A 17969-nucleotide genomic window follows, 5' to 3' on the forward strand; every position below is an offset into this window, starting at 1 on the left:
CAACCCTGAGCTTTTTGCGTGTAAAATCCACCCCACAGTCACACTCGGGGTTACCGCTAGGGGGGGTTAATCGTGACATCAAGGGCATCTGATGTGGTCCTATAGAACATACATGTGGACTTTTTGCTGATGACGCCCTAATGTATTTAACTTCTCCCCTCATCTTATTGAAAGAGCTATTTTTCAGAGGTGTCAGGTCTAAAACTCAATAGAGCCAAATTGGAGGCCCTAAATATTTAATTGATCCCAAAAATAGTAACCCAACTCAACAATAATTTTAACTTCATGTGGAAATCCAAAGCAATTGCCTATCTAGGCATTCAGATTACCTCTTTCCACCATGATCTATACTCTAATGCTAATTACCCACCCCTGTTTAGTGCAATAGCTGGGGATCTGAATAGATGGCGTTCTAGCCCCCCCCTCCTGGTTCGGAAAAATAGCTGCAATCAAAATGAACACACTACCTAGATTGCTTTATCTTTTCCCCACCCTCCCTATTGTTATATTTAAGCGGCCATCTCCTCTTCCGGGTTCTTCTTTCTACATCACCCGACCAAGCACGAGATCATGTTACGTAGGTTGGAAAAAAAACTTGCCGATCTCACTGCGCATGCTCCCCTTGAGTTTTTGAAAAACAAACCTAACTGGATAATGGTCAATGACAAATTGTACTCTTAAAAACAAACTTAACAAATTCTACAGATTATATTCATTTATAATTTAAGCAGGGAACCCTGACCCTTCCCTCCCTTGTGTAATTCTTAACTCCTTATCTCCCCAACCCCCCCCCCCCCCCACCACCTATTTTTCTCTTCATTTTTTCTTCAATTTAAATTTTAAATGTTTAAAAAGGGGGTTAATGATTAAAAGGTACCTCTACCCGCCAACATTTATGATCTCACTCTAAACTTGGAATGCCTGTATACCTCACAAGTTTTAAATCTGTGAATAACGCTATTATTTTTACTATTGTACTTATTTGTATTATATTTTTTATGGTCTACATTGGAAAACTACTTTATCGCCTGCTGTATTTAGACTTTGTAACCTAAGAGGTGTTGAACTATGTTAGACCTCATCTTCATTCTACTGATGTCTAGTTACTGTTTAGCGCTCTTCTTCTTTTGTTTTGAACCCCCTATTCGCACTCCCCCCTCATTTTTATTTCTCTTTCTGTTTTATGCAAATTACTTGTGTAATGTTATTGTTTATTTTATTTGAAAATTTTAATAAAAACTTTCCAACAAAAAAGATATGATGGCGGACTGTACATATGTGGATGTAAAAGTAGATCTACTAATTGGCTCGCTTTGTTTGTCAGATTTCCTATACCAGATACTTATTTGCTCTTGTGTTTCCAAGAAAGTCTTTGACAATGGCTTTGAATGATAACCAAGCATTCTGTGGACCATCAAACACACCGGCCTTTATTTTTTCAAATAACAGGCTAGGAAATGCCAAAATGAGGTACTAGAAACAGTCTCCTTCAGTAGGCAAAGCTTTAACAAACTGCTTCATCAGACCCAGTTTCATGTGCAGAGGCAGGAATATGATATTTTTTCTATCAACAAGTGGCTCATGTAGTAGAATGTTTGTATCGCCTGGTTTTAGGGCAGATCTTGGAGGCCAACTCCTTTCCACCCAATGCCTCTTACGAGCTCTGCTGTCCCACATGCATAGATAACAGGTTACTTGGTGTATCTGCGTTACTGACCAAGAAAGAAGCATAGCATTTTAAGGGCAACACAGATGACTCAACTATGTTGGTGATGTTGCAGCAACTCAGTCACTCTCTTTATGTCTGCAAATTCTTCACAAAGGGAAACTGAATGTCCAATTGGGACTAACCCAAATATATTGCCATTGTAAAGGAGGACACACTTTAAGCTCCGCTTTGAGCTATCGATAAATAGTCGCCATTCAGTTGAGTTATAATTGAGTTGGAATTCCCAATTCCTCCATTAATCCAGGTTTGTTTTGGCAATACACAAAGCCACTGTCAGTTCTAAAGTATTGCAGAAATGCAATTTCTCTGGTTCGAAAGTACGATACCTTTGTTCCTTTTTCAAGTAAGTTTTTCTCACGCAGTCTTGATGCTAGGAGTTCCGAAGCCTTCTTTAATAGTCCCAAATCACTCAACTCATGCTGATCAAATCCCTTAGGAACAGAGTCCTCTTCAATTTCAAACTCTTCATTGTTGTCACCTAGTTCATCACCATAATCAAGTTCTTCAAGAGAGGGTAGTGTAACAAAAACAGGCACTGGGATTTCATCTGAATGAGCCACTGGGCGTAAAGTTGATGGTAGACCAGGATACTTTGTTACATTTATTTTTCTTGGTATAGCCTGAAGTTTTCACTATACAAAAGTAACAGTCACTGAAATGATCTCCTGGCTCTCGCCAAACCATAGGTATACCAAATAGCATCCTATCACGTGTTCCCTTTGTCCTCATCCGTAAACCCTCGACACACTGTTTGCACACCTTATGAGGGGCTCAAGACTTATCTTGATCACCAAGTTTAATTTTGAAATATGCCAAATAGACTCTACAAATGTGTAGATGTTGGCCTTTTGACTGCGAATGCTGAAACTGCCACAGAGATAACAAATGAATCAGGGCTGTTTAGTCACTTACGACGAGAAACAAGCCAGACATGATCTGAAAGAAAGGAATTACATGTGTAAGTAGAAAAATACGTTTTGCTTATTCACTACCTAGAGCAGCGCATAACCTCTGACCACACTGTCTTGTGTGTAAATGAATTGCCTATACAAATCTATGCTACAGTAATCGCATTATTATAAGCGGTAGAAAAATATCCTGACGTGATGGAAGAAAACTAACTAACTAAAAGATCCTGTCTGATTAAAGGGTAACTAAACCCAAAATAAAAAAAAATCACACTTACCTTTATTCCCACAGATTAGTCTATCCATCTGGAGGTTTCTTCCATCGGGTCCCGTTTCGTCAGAGGAAGCGCCGGGCGCTGACAACTTCTCTCTTTTTTAGGGCTCTTCTTCCTGTGTCACCCGGGTTCTTTGTTACTGCATAGTACTGTGCAGGTGCAAGATCTGTGATATAGATTGAGAAAAAGATTGCCAATCTCACTGCACATGCGTGAGATTGGCAATTTTCTTTTCCCATTGATGAAAGGGCTTCTGAGTTTAGGTAATTTTTAAACATTTTAAGCATCTTTCAGAAGTTTCTTGGAATAGCCTCACTCTATCAATCTGGATTGGAGGGCTTTAGCTTCATTGTAAAAATCAAGGTCAGAGGAGCAGCATAAGGGATGCTGCTGATTATCCGTCGAGGATGAGTACTTGTTGCATGAAGAAGAAAAGGTATGCTGATTCTGAAAGTGCCGTTAGTTTTTTTTTCTATCACGTTAGGTTTTTTCTCTACCGCTTATATTAATGCGATTACTGTATCATGGATTTGTATAGGCTATTCATTTACATCCAAGGCCGTGTGGTCAGGCGTATTTCCACTTACACACGTATTTCCTTTCTTTCAGGTCATGTCTGGCTCTGCTGTTTCTCGCCGTAAATGCCTAAACAACCCAGATTCATTTTGTTATATCTGTGACAGTTTCACCATTCCCAGTCAAAGGGCGAACATCAGCACATTTGTAGAGCAAGCCTATTTGGCATATTTCAAAGTTAAACTTGGTGATCAAGATAAGTCTTGAGCCCCTCATAAGGTGTGCAAACAGTGTGTCGAGGGTTTACGGATGTGGACAAAGATGAACATTTCATCATGCTTGGTTATCATTCAAAGCCATTGTCAAGGAGTTTCTTGGAAACACACAAGCAAATAATTAAACAGAAATTGTCCAGAAACTCTTGGAGAGCTACAAAATGCTTGGTTGCAATATGAGCTTCAAGGTGCACTTTCTGCATAGCCATCTTTCTAACTTCCTGGAAAACCTTGGTGCAGTCGGTGATGAGCAAGGTGAATGATTCCACTAAGATTTGAAGGTCATGGAAGGATGGTATCAGGGTAGATGGGGATGTACATATGATGGCTGACAATTGTTGGAGCATCCAGGGGGGTTGTCCTATTACTGAATTCTCCAGGAAAAACTATAAGTGTACATTTTTACCTTAACCGCTTACCCAATTAATTTTCAAATGTTTTACTGTTAAAAAAAAATGTAACAATAAATCCTTTGTATGAACAAAATAAATTGAAATAAACAGTACGTTCAGGTTATCATTTTATTATTTTTTCATTGTATGAAAATTTTTTATGTTTTTCGACAAAAATGGAGGGTACTCTGTATCGTAAAAACTAGATGTGATAAAAACTGGGGTGCCACATCCCACAATATTCTTCAATAAACCACTAATTAGAACAAGGGACTTTTTAGGCACTCATATTAAAAAGAAAAAACATAACTTTTATTTCAATCATTTAAATATTTATAAAAGTGTCTCACACACAAAACAGCTCATATTTAACAAAATATATTGATAAAAGTATCACAGTTGCATAGTCTCACATTAATATAAATTTCGACTGCTTCTACAGGAAATATCAGGACCTATCAATGCAATAAATTCATTCAACAGGCAATAGTACCATATTTTACTGTATTATGACATTTGTATACACTTATCAGTTGGAACGTTTCAAACATAACTTAATGTGAATACCTCTTTGAAAAGAAAATGTGCAGACCAAACAATCGGAGTGAGCAGATACAGGATGGCCAGATACAGGTCATGGTCATCACATGAACATGATTTATTTAATTTGTCTATGTGTATATTTAAACTTGTACCTACAATTTATGCACAAATCCTTTATAGAATAATATATTAATGGACACACGTAAAAATCAGGTTAGTTTTTTTATTGTATGTTCTAGGTTATTCATAATATGTATGTTCTATTAAGTCTTTACTTACATTATTAGAACTATATTATCTTTTAATCTCTATATTGCTTCATAGTTTTGAACATTGTATTAATTTAATTTTTTTTCATGTGTCTCATGTTTTTCATTTTGTACTTGGCGTGTCTGTAGTAGCATACCATTTGAAGACAATATATACCTTTATATACCGTATTTTTCGGACTATAAGACGCACCCAATTTTAAAGGAGAAAAACCTAGAAAAAAAAGATTCTGAACAAAATACTAAAAAATCACTCTGTGTCAATGTATCGCCTTCTAATCACTCTGACACAGAGTGATCAGAAGGGGGGATCGCGGTATCGGATGAGTATGATTTTTTTAAATTATATTTAACATGTATTCGGTGTATAAGACGCACCCACTTTTCCCCCCCAGTTTTGGGGAAGAAAAAGTGCGTCTTATAGTCCGAAAAATACAGTAATTCATGTTTTGTAATGATTTGCCCATATCCTGTATCAACTCAATCTATTTAACAAGGTACGCCTTCTTACATACTCTCATGATTTGTTCCCACCTTTTTGATAACTTGTATCATTGTTTAGTGAGACAGTACTGATGCACTCTATATAAACCATATGTTGTCTATAAATCCAATACATATCTCATACTCTTCTAATACAAGGGACTATGTTCCCTTTGCTGCCTCCACCTTTGTGTGTCACTTGTTATTCATTCAAGCCACGCAATTTTATTACACACATTATACCACTATATGTGATTATATACATTCACTTTGAATCTTCCTTTTTGCCTTTGCCCTCCATCTCCTTTTTTTTCTGTACCTTCTTCACTGAATAAACCCCCTCCCCCGTTCAACTTGTATGAATGTCGCCTGTGACACTGCAGTCTCTCCCAGTGAGAATGGGAGGCGTGGCCTCTGGAAGGCAATCCCCATCAATCAATCTCCGCACATGCCCATTACACCTTTCCCCAGGCTGCAGGGCAAAAAAAAATGAATTATTATATTAATACTTACGAAAATGTATACTTTATAAACAAATAATCGACACCTAGTATTTACACATTCCTTTACCAGCCCTGACATTTGTTTTTTTTCCCTTATGATTTGTACCAGTATCTATGACCTTTTCCTTCGTGGAAATTCTATTCAAGACATAACTTTCTTTTTCTTAAAGTAAGTCCCACATTGCCTCTACAAGTTTACTTTTTTCCATTCATATATATACTAATTTTCATATTTTTATGGTATTGAGTAAAATGGTAATAGACAATATAATGTTTAAAAATTTACACTTCCACATCCCTATTCACCTTCAACATTACAACCCTGACTCAGAGAAATATATTTGCTATTCATATTTCACGGCACAAGCACTGAAGAAGCTATCCTTCATATAGCAATACAGCCATGCATCACAGACTTCTGAATAGGATGGGACCCATCTTCTAAAACTATTTTTTTTTGGACTTATTGTTCATTCATACTTAATTTATTGTATATAACTTGTAACATTCAATATAAGCTAATTTTGCCAAATGTAATACACCAGATTTTTTCTCATTCTTTCTATTAATTTGTTGTATATTTTAGATATACATTTGCATTTGAATCATGTAAGATCTTCTCTATATAGATGTTGTACTCGCAACCTGAAAAGGCAACGGGTGCGAACAGATAAGAAAATGTTTTTTCTTCAGTCCTAACTAATTTTATATGTATTTTAAGCTTTTAGATTATGTTACTACAACGCTGCTGTTTTCTGACAAAAATGTTAATAGCAATTTGATTGCGTGGAACAGAGTTGTCCTTCTACATGGTAAATTAATTTTTATTTTTATTGTGAACCATTTATGCAGAAACATATGTTTACATAAACATGTTTGAAGCCAAGATTCAGTATTTCAAGGGGGGAGGGTTAAATGGAAAAAAAATGGTTAAAAAGCTTGCCCAAGTTTTTATTCCACTTCCTATCTCCAAAATATCACAGAAAATATTTCTGGTAAAAACAGCAACAGCAGTTAGAATCTGACCGAGTTCTAAATCTTGACCACACTGCAAAATATGTTTTTACTGCAGTTTCCCTGTTCCCTGTCCCTAAATGTGCCAGTGGCCAGAAGGATAAGTGAGTTGAAGACTCCTGAAAGGTGGAGACCCAACAGCAGTAATAATCTGTCAGAGATTCTGGTCCTTCCTGCTCTATGAGAAAACAAAAAGTTTGCTGGAGAATCCCTTTAATTTTGACAATTACTAATACAGTGATGTTCTAGGTGTCTTTTAATTGTGCAGCATCTGCTACTGCTTTAAATTATACCGTAACTGTGTAACATACACAGATCTGCAGATTAAATCTATATATAGTGCCTGTTTGGCAATTTTAGACCGTGACCCATCTTTATGGACAACTGCCAAAATATAATTTAATGTACAAAAAAATGCTTGCATTTCATCATTGTGTGCATGCTAATTTCAATTAGGGAAGGGAGGGAAAAAATAAAGGATGAATGTACAGTAGTATAGTTATTCAGTTATTCTTCAAGTAAACTCTGTATCCCCTGATTGTGATTTGCCTGGTCTTCATTGTAATTGTACATCACAATCTTTGCATGGAATAGAATATTTGTCTTTTTTTTTTTGTTAGGACCACCTGGAACAGGAAAAACTTCATTGTGTAAAGCACTGGCACAAAAGCTGGCTATCAGACTGTCCCATAGGTAATAGCAATGAAACTTTTATTTATTTTATTCTCATCTTTTTTTATTGTATATTATTTGTTTTTTTCTGGTGTTGCAACTAGATTTTTTAGAAGTTATAATATACTTCTAATTTATAGATATTTTGTACAACAGAATGAAAGTGACTTGATCATTTACATTTATGAATATTTTTTGATAATTACGAAACTGAAAATTTTAAAGAAATTTTGCACAAGCAATGTATACAGTCTTTGAAGAGTCCTGTTTTCTGTGCATAGCGTAGATTCTGTTTATGACAACTTACGATTACTTTTTTTCCCCCAGTTTTATTAGTTTTTGCGAAAACAATAGCGATATTGAAATGTTGAGATTCAAGACTTGAAGCATAGTGCAACAAGTAGTAAGCAATGATTCTATATTTAAGCATGTGTATACAGAAGGCAACATAGGTACTACAGTGGTAGCTTAGAGGTGAACAAAATATTAGATTATTTAGTAGAATTCTTACAACAGAATTCAAATGTGGGGGTTAGGGGAGGAAAGGTATGTGGCAGGATGGCAGAGGAAGAAGAAAAGACTATTTGCGGGCAGAAAATAATCCAGTGTCCAAAACATTGTGGCACTGTAGCATTTTTGCCTTTGCAGGGCTACCATCTTAATTTCCAATATTATCCAGTACACTATTTTCATGCAGTTTGTATGTTCCCCCCATGTTTGATTGAGCTTCTTCTGGGCAGTCATGTTTCCTCTTACATCTCAAAACATGCTAGGTAAATTGGCATCCCCCGAAATTGGCTATGGACGATGGTGTTGATGGCGTTGATGGCGTATGACTAAAATAGGGACATTAGTTTGTGAGCCCCTTTGAGGGACAGTTATTGACATGGCTATGGACTTTATAAAGAGTGGCACCATATAAAAACAAGTTATTAATAACACATGTTCATTTTTTTTTTTTAGGTACAGATATGGTCAGTTTATAGAGATTAACAGCCACAGTCTTTTCTCAAAGTGGTTTTCTGAGGTATTTATTAAAATGTGTTGTTGTTTTTTAAGGTAGGCATAATAATAACCTGCTTTCCATACCTTATTATTTGTGCAGTAAGAATTAGGTTTTCAGCACGTTAGCAGTATGACTTACAAAGCCTTGTGTGCTCAAATCAAGTAAGAGTCATGGGTGCACCATGTATTATTATTTTTAGGAAAATAGGAAATGTCTAACAATTTGGCAAAAATATAAATAAAAGCATGGGTCTAATAATACATAGCTAGTAATAAGGTGTTATAAGCTTTTTGCGTCTCTCCATCCAAACAAAAAAGCTGATAATGTGACTTGCGTTAGACCGGATACTGTTCCTTCAACTGCAAATGTATACAAATAAGGCTGTGGGGTGGCAAGGATTATGGTGAATTTGTTGGGATTTGGGTGTTATATTTTTGATTGCTTTTGCCCCCCCCCCCCCCCCCCCCAATTAACTGGTAGAGTCATAGGCACAAGCTTGAGCACAAAGTTTTGCCTCGCCAGAACTGCTGAAGTGGCAACAGTATAGGATTTGATCTCCCTGCAGCACAGTGCATAATACTTAATAACTGCTTGATATTGAACAATGAACTGTTGCTGCAGAACTTGAAGGGGGGGGCGGGGGGTAAAGGATTTTATATTGCCTAAAAATATGAGTTTTAAAGAAAATCCTTATATTATATACCTTGCTGTTTTTTGCAAGCTCAGCAATATTTATCAAACATATTTGTAGAGACACATATAACTTTTACAAGACTTGCCTTAAGTACCTGCACACAACATCATCTTTTATTTTAAAACTACTGAAAAATACATTGGTAAACGTTTTTTTTTTTTCCAGTTACAATTGTGTTTTAACCTATCTATGCTTTTCAGAGTGGCAAACTGGTAACGAAGATGTTTCAGAAGATTCATGAATTGATAGTTGAGAAAGATGTGCTAATATTTGTGCTGATTGATGAGGTATGTCACTGTAATTTGTAAATAATTGCAGGTCTTTGTGTTATATGACAAAATGATTTTAGGCATGGCACAAAAACTAAAACTGATAAGGGGCAACCCTTTCTCATTATGTTTCTTAATGGGAAGTAGCCTGAAATCAAGATTCTGTGTTGGGCTAGTCTGCCTCTATAGTCCCACAAATACCTGTTGAGCCCCAGTAAAGTCCACCCACTGCAGTGTCTTCTGATGGTGTGGCAACAACTGTAGAGTTGCCTCTTTGTTACCAAAACAACAAAGGAATACATATTTAATTTTGTTTCTACAAAAACATGGTTTTCTTTTGCTGAACTGCTTAGCAAAAAAAATATTCAATGTATAGACCTATACAAAATAGTTTTGGGCAGGGTTTAATTTTTAAACAACTAGTACTAATGGGTACTATAATGCACTAAAATGATGATCCTGGCGCAATCCATTTCACAGTTATTTACTTAAAATAAAATACATAAAGGCATTCGTTTTTTATTTTGCAGTACTATTGATTTGTATGCAAGTTCATTTTAAGGTTTTTTAGGGCACCATACATCCGCAGTTGGTATATGTTCATTGTTTGGGACACGGGTGCAATTTAAATTAGACCCCTGTCTTGCTTTTTTATTTTAGTTTTACTGCTCCATTCATAACAAAATATTAGTTTGAAAAAGGATAAAATGGAAATATTTTATAGCAGTTTTTCTATATATGTATATAATCATTTAGAAAACAATTTGGATAATTTATGGCACAAGAGGCTTTCAAATATTGAACAGGGTTTTTTTTATACTTTTGTGTTAATAATGTTGTCATTTTGTGTTTTATTTCAGGTTGAAAGTCTTACAGCTGCACGTAATGCTTCTAGGGCAGGTACAGAACCCTCAGATGCCATCCGTGTAGTAAATGCTGTCCTGACTCAAATAGATCAAATAAAAAGGTATTTCCAACTACCGTATTTTTCGGACCTTAAGACGCACTTTTTTTCCCCCTAAAATGGGGGGAAAATCAGGGTGCGTCTTATGGTCCGAATGCATATTTTTTTACTTAGACACGCCCTGCAGCCAGCATCAAAGACACACGCTGCAGCCAGCATAAAGGACACACACGCAGGATCAGATATCTGGAGCTGTCTTATAAACGGGTGAGTGTCTTATTTTAATTATTTTTTTTAAAAATCGGGGGTGGCTTACTTAATAGGGATGTCCTAAAATCGGGGAAACACGGTACATGATGGATTCTAAATAAATTAGTTGATAGGTATACATGCAGGTGAAAACAATAGAAAGAGCAAACTGCAGGGTTTTTTTTTGGTGATATACTGTATGTCATTGTATACTTCAAAACATTGGATCCACATGAAATTTGATACCTTCAAAAAGCGCTACCGGTATATTACTCCCAATATACATTAATTTGAAATCTATTAAATAGGAAAAGAGGAAAAATAAAATACAGAAGAATCTGTATTATTTCTTTAATAGAATTGTATTTATTACTATTATTATTTCATACTTGAGCAATTACATGCTCTGTTCTGGAGTAATGAAAAAAATAAACTGTGAGCGATAGATTGACAGGATAGATAAGATTAGGTCGATAAGATAGGACAGATCAGCAACTGGATTTATCATTGGAATAGGAGACCTTCTCTCACCATTTGCATTTGGCAGCTCTAAAATGTTGGATTACCCACTTTTTTGTTTCTGTGACAATGCTCATCATGACTAACAGAGGGTTTCATCTTTCCAGCAGGGACACTGTCCTCTTGCTAAAATGTTGAAAAATATATTATTTTATTAAAAATATTAACATTATCGAGGTGTTGCAGTACTGCAAGTACTTAGGTTCCTAAAGGGTTTATTTATGCTGGCTGAGTGTGACTAAATTTTTTTGTGGAAGGAAAAAGGTCACAGCCAGCGATATATATGTATAATTAGATTGCTTTGCTTCATTTGGATTTCTTTTTTTGGCATATGGCTTGTAAAGCCATCCTTGGCAGATTTCATTAGAAATATGGGCAAGTAGGAGGATAATTCTGATCATTTTGTGGAGGTTTTCTCTCTCCTCATGTTGCATCTCAGATATCGGATACAGCAAAAAATCAAATGACAGGTTTTCATCCTTCCATGCTCCCTAATTAAAAACAAAGGTTTGGCTATATTAACTTTAACAGGTTAAAATTGATATTTTTTTCCCTCTTCAACATTTTTACTGTAAAATGTTTATTTAGCTAATGGACATTATTTTATTTTGAAGGTACCCCAATGTCGTTATCCTGACGACTTCAAACATAACTGAGAAAATTGATGTGGCTTTTGTTGACAGAGCAGATATAAAGCAGTACATTGGGCCACCATCACAAGCTGGTATTTTCAACATTTATGTATCCTGTATAGAGGAACTCATGAAGGTTAGGATCTCTGACATGTATGTATTTGTATTTATTTTTATTATTTAGTGAGTATAAAGTACTAAAATATTTTTTTTTTCTGTTAGTGTCAGATAATCTACCCAAGGCAGCAACTACTCACTCTTAGAGATCTGGAGATGATTGGCTATCTGGAAAACAATGTATCAAAGCTTAGTTTGTTATTAAATGATATTTCACGGTACGTCTTACCAATACTTTAGGTTTTTAACAATAATATATTATTCTGTTTATTTGTGTGTGTGTGTGTGTGTGTGTCTTATATAAAGGCTGTTAACTAATTTTCTTATTTTGGTTGTTTGCCATAATGGGCACTATGTTTAGCACTAAGCTGTCTACCCAGGCTGTGACTGAAATTTTAAGAAAACAAACTTCAAAACATTGAACACCTTTTTGTTTTAATGCACCTTGAGTGTATTTTACTGATTTACTTAATAATAGAATTATTATTATTAATATTAAACAGTATCAATATGGCGCCAACATATTACGGAGCGTTGTACATTAACTAGGGGTTGCAAATGACAGACAGATACAAACAGTGAATCAGGAGGAGAGAACCCTGCTCAGAAGAGCTTTCAATCTAAGAGGAGGGAGTAGCACACAATAGAAGGAGATATGAATTGGTGGTTGAGTATTGAGGGTTTAAGAGCCAGAAAAGAGGTGGGCAAGTTTGAAAAGATGGGTTTTAGGAGCTTGTTTAAATTTGCAGAAAGTAGGAGAAAGCCAAACAGGACGAGGAAGATCATTCCAGAGTCTTGAGCTCTGCACAAGGATTTAAATGAAGAAGTCATTAGTAGGTTGTTTGAAGAGCAAAGAGCGTGGTTAGGGGAGTATTAGGTTAGGGGCAGAAAGGCAGGGGGACCAGAGTTGTGGGAAGCTTTGAAGGCAAATCACAAGAGCTTGAACTTGATTTGAAGGTGAAATGGTAGCCAGTGTATAAAATTGCTAAGGGAGGCAGCAGAAGAGGAGTGGAAAGGATGGATAGGGAAGGCTGCAGAATTCATGATAGATTGTAAAGGAGAGAGTTGGGTTAATGGAATACTAAAGTGGAGGATGTTACAGTAGTCCAGATGATTAAGAGGATGAACAAGGAATTTGGTGGTCTTTTGGGACAGGTAGGGGAGGATTTTCGAAATGTGCGCAGGTGAAAGTGGCAGGATCTGTAAATGTTCTGAAAGTGGGGGATAAAGGAGAGGGCAGAAATAAAGGTGTTGCCAAGGCAACGGGAGGCCCGAACAACAGTGTTATTAACAGAAATATTTCAGTGGGAAATTTGGAATGTGAAGGGGGACTGGATTATTATTTTTTTAATTATTATTACATAATGTTTGGCGCTATTTTTATAGCGCCATCCTATTACGGAGCACTATACAAAGTCAATAATCTTCTTACTAGCTGTCCCTCAAAGGGGTTCACAACCTAATGTCCCTACCTTAGTCATATATCTTTTAATACAGTCCAAGGTCAATTTTGAGGGAGGGATGTGGGAGGAAACGGGTACCTGGGACCTGACACTGCAAAGGCTAGAGCATTTACCACTGAGCCACTGTGGTGCTATTTTAAATTGTTTTATCTAGGTTGAGTTTCAGAAACCTGTCGGCCATCCATAATGACATGGCCGACAGACAGCATGAAACCATACTCAGTACTGAGGGGGGGATAAGTCAGGGGTGGCCAGATATATTTGAGTGTCATCTGCAAACAGACTAAACCAAAGGAGGATATGAGTTTGCCTTTTGAGGAGGTTTACAGGGAGAAGAAGACCGATCCAAGAACTTACCCTTGGGGAATAGCAACAGGGAGGAGAGTAGGAGAGGAATTACCATTGAAATAAACTTGAAAGGAGCAATCAGAAAGGTAAGAAGCAAACCAAGAGAGCGCAGTATCATTGATACCAATAGATTTCATTATATGGATTAGAAGGGTGGTGATCAACAGTGTCAAAAGCAGACTAAAGATCCAAGAGAAGGAGTAGAGAAAAGTTGCCTTGAGACTTGGCTCTGATGAGGTCATTGTCCACCTTGTTAAGGGTTGTTTCAGTGGAATGGCCAGCTTTAAAACCAGACCGGAGTGCATCATGTAGAGAGTTAATGTTCAGATGGTCCGTGATTCTTTCATAAAGAAGGCACTCAAGAAGCTTGGAGTCATATGTGAGAAGGGAGATAGGATGGTAGCTAGAAAGTAGAGAGGGGTCTAGCAAGGGTTTCTTCAGGATAGGGAGACTAATGGCATGTTTGAAGTCTGAGGGGACAGTGGAAAGGGATAGGTTGAATAGTTCAGTTAGTGCAGGGGCCAGAGGAGATCAGAGGGGATTGGGTCAAGCAGACCAGTGGTCGATGGAAATGATGAGAGGAGACTTCATCCAGAGAAACAGGGCTGAAGAAGGTTAGTGATGATTTACAGGTGGAAGGGGTGGATATGGTTAGAGTGGCACAGGGAGCAAGGACATTATCTCTGATTTTGACAAAATTAATAAAGTAAGTGGCAATGTCTTGGGTAGAGAAGGTAGTTGTGGGGTTTAGGAGGGAGTCCGTTATTGAGAAGAGGCTGCGTGGGTTGGAAGCTTGAGAGGATATGACAGCGGAGAAGTAATTTTGCTTGGCGACAGTGAGTGCAGTGTAAAGGTGTTGTAGCCTTTCTTTGTAGTCAAAGCTTTGAAATCCGCATTAAGGCCAGATTTTTACCACCAGCATTGTGCTTCATGAGTAGTTTTTTGTAGTCTGTGAGACTGTTGTGGCAGGTTTAGGAGTTAGCAGGACGGAGGTAGCGGAAGGTAGCAGGGGCAACTTTATCCAGAGCCAAAGATAAATTGTGGTTTACTGATTGGCAGCTTGATCTTAGAATGGTATTTTAGAAAGAGTGGGGGTTAGTGACATAAGGCAGTTTAAAGTTTTAGAAAAGGTTCTGGTTAAGGTTATGGATATATCTCTGCCATTGACCACGTCAAGGAAGTGGCATGGAGGGCAAGAATTAGATCAGTTGAGGGTGAGGAGGTTGTGGACAGAAAGGGGAGATGGTAAGTTGTCAACTGGGTGAGGAGGGCAAGAATTAGATCGTGAGGAGGTTGTGGTCTGATATATGTATAAATATATATGTGTGTGTGTTTTTAGCATACAAGGTATAAAATAAAAGAAGAAATCAGGAAGAAAAAAAAAAGCTGTAGTACCATTGTCATGTCTCTACAGTAAAGTCTGTGGCTGGATCTTTACTTAGTAGTGAGCCATTTTCTTTTAAAGTCTGTTGATGAAAATACCTGTTAGCTCTTAAACTGTATGACTCCTGGTTTGTGCAACAGAATTTTAAACTTAATTTTTTTTAAATGTAAAAATTTATTTTAGAGATTTTTATTCTTCTGTTAATGGTTCCATTTCGGGAAAACACTTTTAGGTGAACATTTTACTAGCTTGGCTAATAATTTATTTTGAAGTTGAGTTTCCCCCACCTCCTAAACTACCTATTCTTAAACATCACTGTTTTTTAATACAGAATGAGCTAACCACTGAATACAATACATACAGTAAAATAAAGTTGATAGCTATGTATGCATAATTTCATTATATAGTATGTAAAAGAAGAGCCCATCAGTATTTCTCTACAACCATTTTATTTTGTTTCAGAAAAAGTGAAGGCCTTAGTGGCAGAGTTCTAAGAAAGCTTCCCTTTCTGGCACATGCATTTTTCATACAAGTAAGTAGTAGCACAATAAAGGGACTTTATTATGCTATTTACCAATACCATCCAGCACCCATATAATAGAAAATAAATTGGGGATGTAGTACTGAAAGAAACCTGCCTGTAAAGTTTTGAATTGTTAATCTTCTGAGTATCCATGTCCATAAGGTAGCATTGTAATACTGCCTCCCTTTATTTCCCAGGTTTAGTACCTGCAGAGTGAGGTGAACTGTTTTGGGGGGGTGTCCAGACCCCTCCTGAGTTTCGTGGGTCAGCTGCTAGATCCACCGTTGTGGTTACAATTTCTCCCTAGGAAATCCTATGGAATTGCTTTTTAAGTAGAATAAGCTACTGTGTGTCCTGGCTGCAGAATTACTCAAATAGAATAATAACATACTGTAGAATTTATGTACATATTTCTGTTCTCTTCCTAGTAGAAGTATTATAGTATATAGTAGAGATTATAATCTGTTTTTGAAATTTGCTATGTTCATACTTATTATTTCAGCAACAGAGGGATAATATATAGTCATTTGTATCATAGAAAAAAATCAATCAACATGGGACCTAAACGTATCAATTTGTATTGTGACGAGTCACATTTGTTTTCATATGTTTTTGATATTTTGGTTTCTGGGTGTTGGAAAATCTGCTTTCTGATCCTCAGATTGAAAAAGTTGGACAAGCTTGGGATTGATAATGCTGGACATCCTCCAGTCAGAAAATCTATTACAACAGTTTAGTTTAAAAAGAATGAAAGAATTTCTTTACAGTATAGAAACAGAATCATAAATCTGTTTAAATACCAGTGTTTTAATGCACAGCACTTGTTTTCTCTTAATTTCTTTTAAGTCTCCTACAGTTACACTTGAAAAATTCCTTCAAGCATTGTCACTTGCCGTGGAGAGACAATTTGAAGAAAGAATTACACTCAAGGAAAATGTTTAATCGTTCACTTTTTTGATGTAATAGTCATCTTATTTTCTGTTTTAATTTGTAAAAATGTTGTTTAAATGTTTGAATGTTTTTGAAATATATGCTGATATGAGTTTTGTCCACCAGTTTATGATTTGTCCTCATGATTGTTGCTGCCTTTGTAAATGAAAGAGTTCACAGGCCAAATACTATTTCATTAGTTTTTCCCAGGTAAGATTAGAATAAAAAATCAATTATTGTGGTTTACTATAAGAAATGTTCTTGACTGGCTAATACTCAGGACAGAAGATGTGTCCTTTAAATTGTGCCTAATCTTTTTGAATGAGACTGACTGGTTCATTAAACATTTTTTGATAGACACAGACAAGCAAACATTTCCAAACTTAAGTCAGGAAAAGAATTGTGCAATAATAATAACAATAACAGGCTCACACATTTACATAGCACATGATTTAAATACCTTCCTGAACTGCAAATCCATATACATATTACTCAACGATCATATGTGCCACCAGCTCATCATCCCTAAAGCTGTCAGTCCCCTTATATATAAATCTTAAATGGAGATGGGATGTCTATATATCATGTCTGGATTTGGTTTAATAACCCTGAAAACCTGCAGGTTCAGCATTTTACACAATCATTGTCATTTATTAAACCCATGTCCATCTATGATATATATATACATATATATATATATATATATATATATATATATATAAAAGGGGATTGACACGTTTTTATGATTGACATGGTTTTATGACTAGCTGTTGACAGTTAGGCTTGTGCACATTGCTCAATTGTGTTATTGATAAAATAATCCCTTCAAACTCTATAAATGCAATTAAAAAGTAAATCAAAGGTTTATTTATTATGAGGATAAGATGAAAAGCGTGTGGCATGTGGCCTTAGATGCCAATCCACTATTTTATTTGCTCAGTCTGGCAACTAACCCCAGAGGCATTCAGTTTGTATTTTTGTTTATTGGGTTATCAGATTTTTTTACTATAGTTGTAAATCTCAATTGAAAGACGTTTACACCACACACAGATATAGGCTGATACCATTTCTCATTTTTATCATTTGAAGTCACATTCGCTCAAAGTAAGGATTGTTCCTCAGAACAATGTTTTCACCATTTTTAAATGGATTCCATATTTCTGAATTGTGATTGTGCTTAACAATCTTTGGGAAATATTTATGAAATGAAAAAGCATCTTTATGGAACACAATGGGGGATTTTATTCGAAGTATTCACTCAGAAATGGACAAATTAATAACATTTCCATACAATATTTGTTTCCTAACAATAAGACAAAAGTCTCTGTTAAAAACAACCTAATAAGAAAAAT

At 36.2% G+C, this 17969-nt stretch overlaps 1 protein-coding gene across 2 annotated transcripts in view; it reads left to right on the forward strand.

Annotated features, from left to right (window-relative positions):
• TRIP13 (thyroid hormone receptor interactor 13) overlaps nt 1-16742 on the forward strand; it is a 51338-nt gene extending 34596 nt beyond the window's left edge. Inside the window, exons 6-14 of one of the 2 annotated variants that reach the window (XM_072412043.1) lie at nt 6615-6705; nt 7528-7600; nt 8543-8606; nt 9480-9566; nt 10409-10515; nt 11835-11988; nt 12075-12187; nt 15627-15696; nt 16534-16742. In XM_072412043.1, the coding sequence (XP_072268144.1) occupies nt 6615-6705; nt 7528-7600; nt 8543-8606; nt 9480-9566; nt 10409-10515; nt 11835-11988; nt 12075-12187; nt 15627-15696; nt 16534-16629 (855 nt within the window). In that variant the 3' untranslated portion in view covers nt 16630-16742. The remainder of the gene's footprint in view (nt 1-6614; nt 6706-7527; nt 7601-8542; nt 8607-9479; nt 9567-10408; nt 10516-11834; nt 11989-12074; nt 12188-15626; nt 15697-16533) is intronic. The other variant, XM_072412044.1, reaches the window with a different exon arrangement.
• Nucleotides 16743-17969: the final 1227 nt, after the last annotated feature.

This window comes from Pyxicephalus adspersus, chromosome 5, assembly GCF_032062135.1.
Source record: "Pyxicephalus adspersus chromosome 5, UCB_Pads_2.0, whole genome shotgun sequence".
Classification (NCBI taxonomy): Eukaryota; Metazoa; Chordata; class Amphibia; order Anura; family Pyxicephalidae; genus Pyxicephalus; species Pyxicephalus adspersus.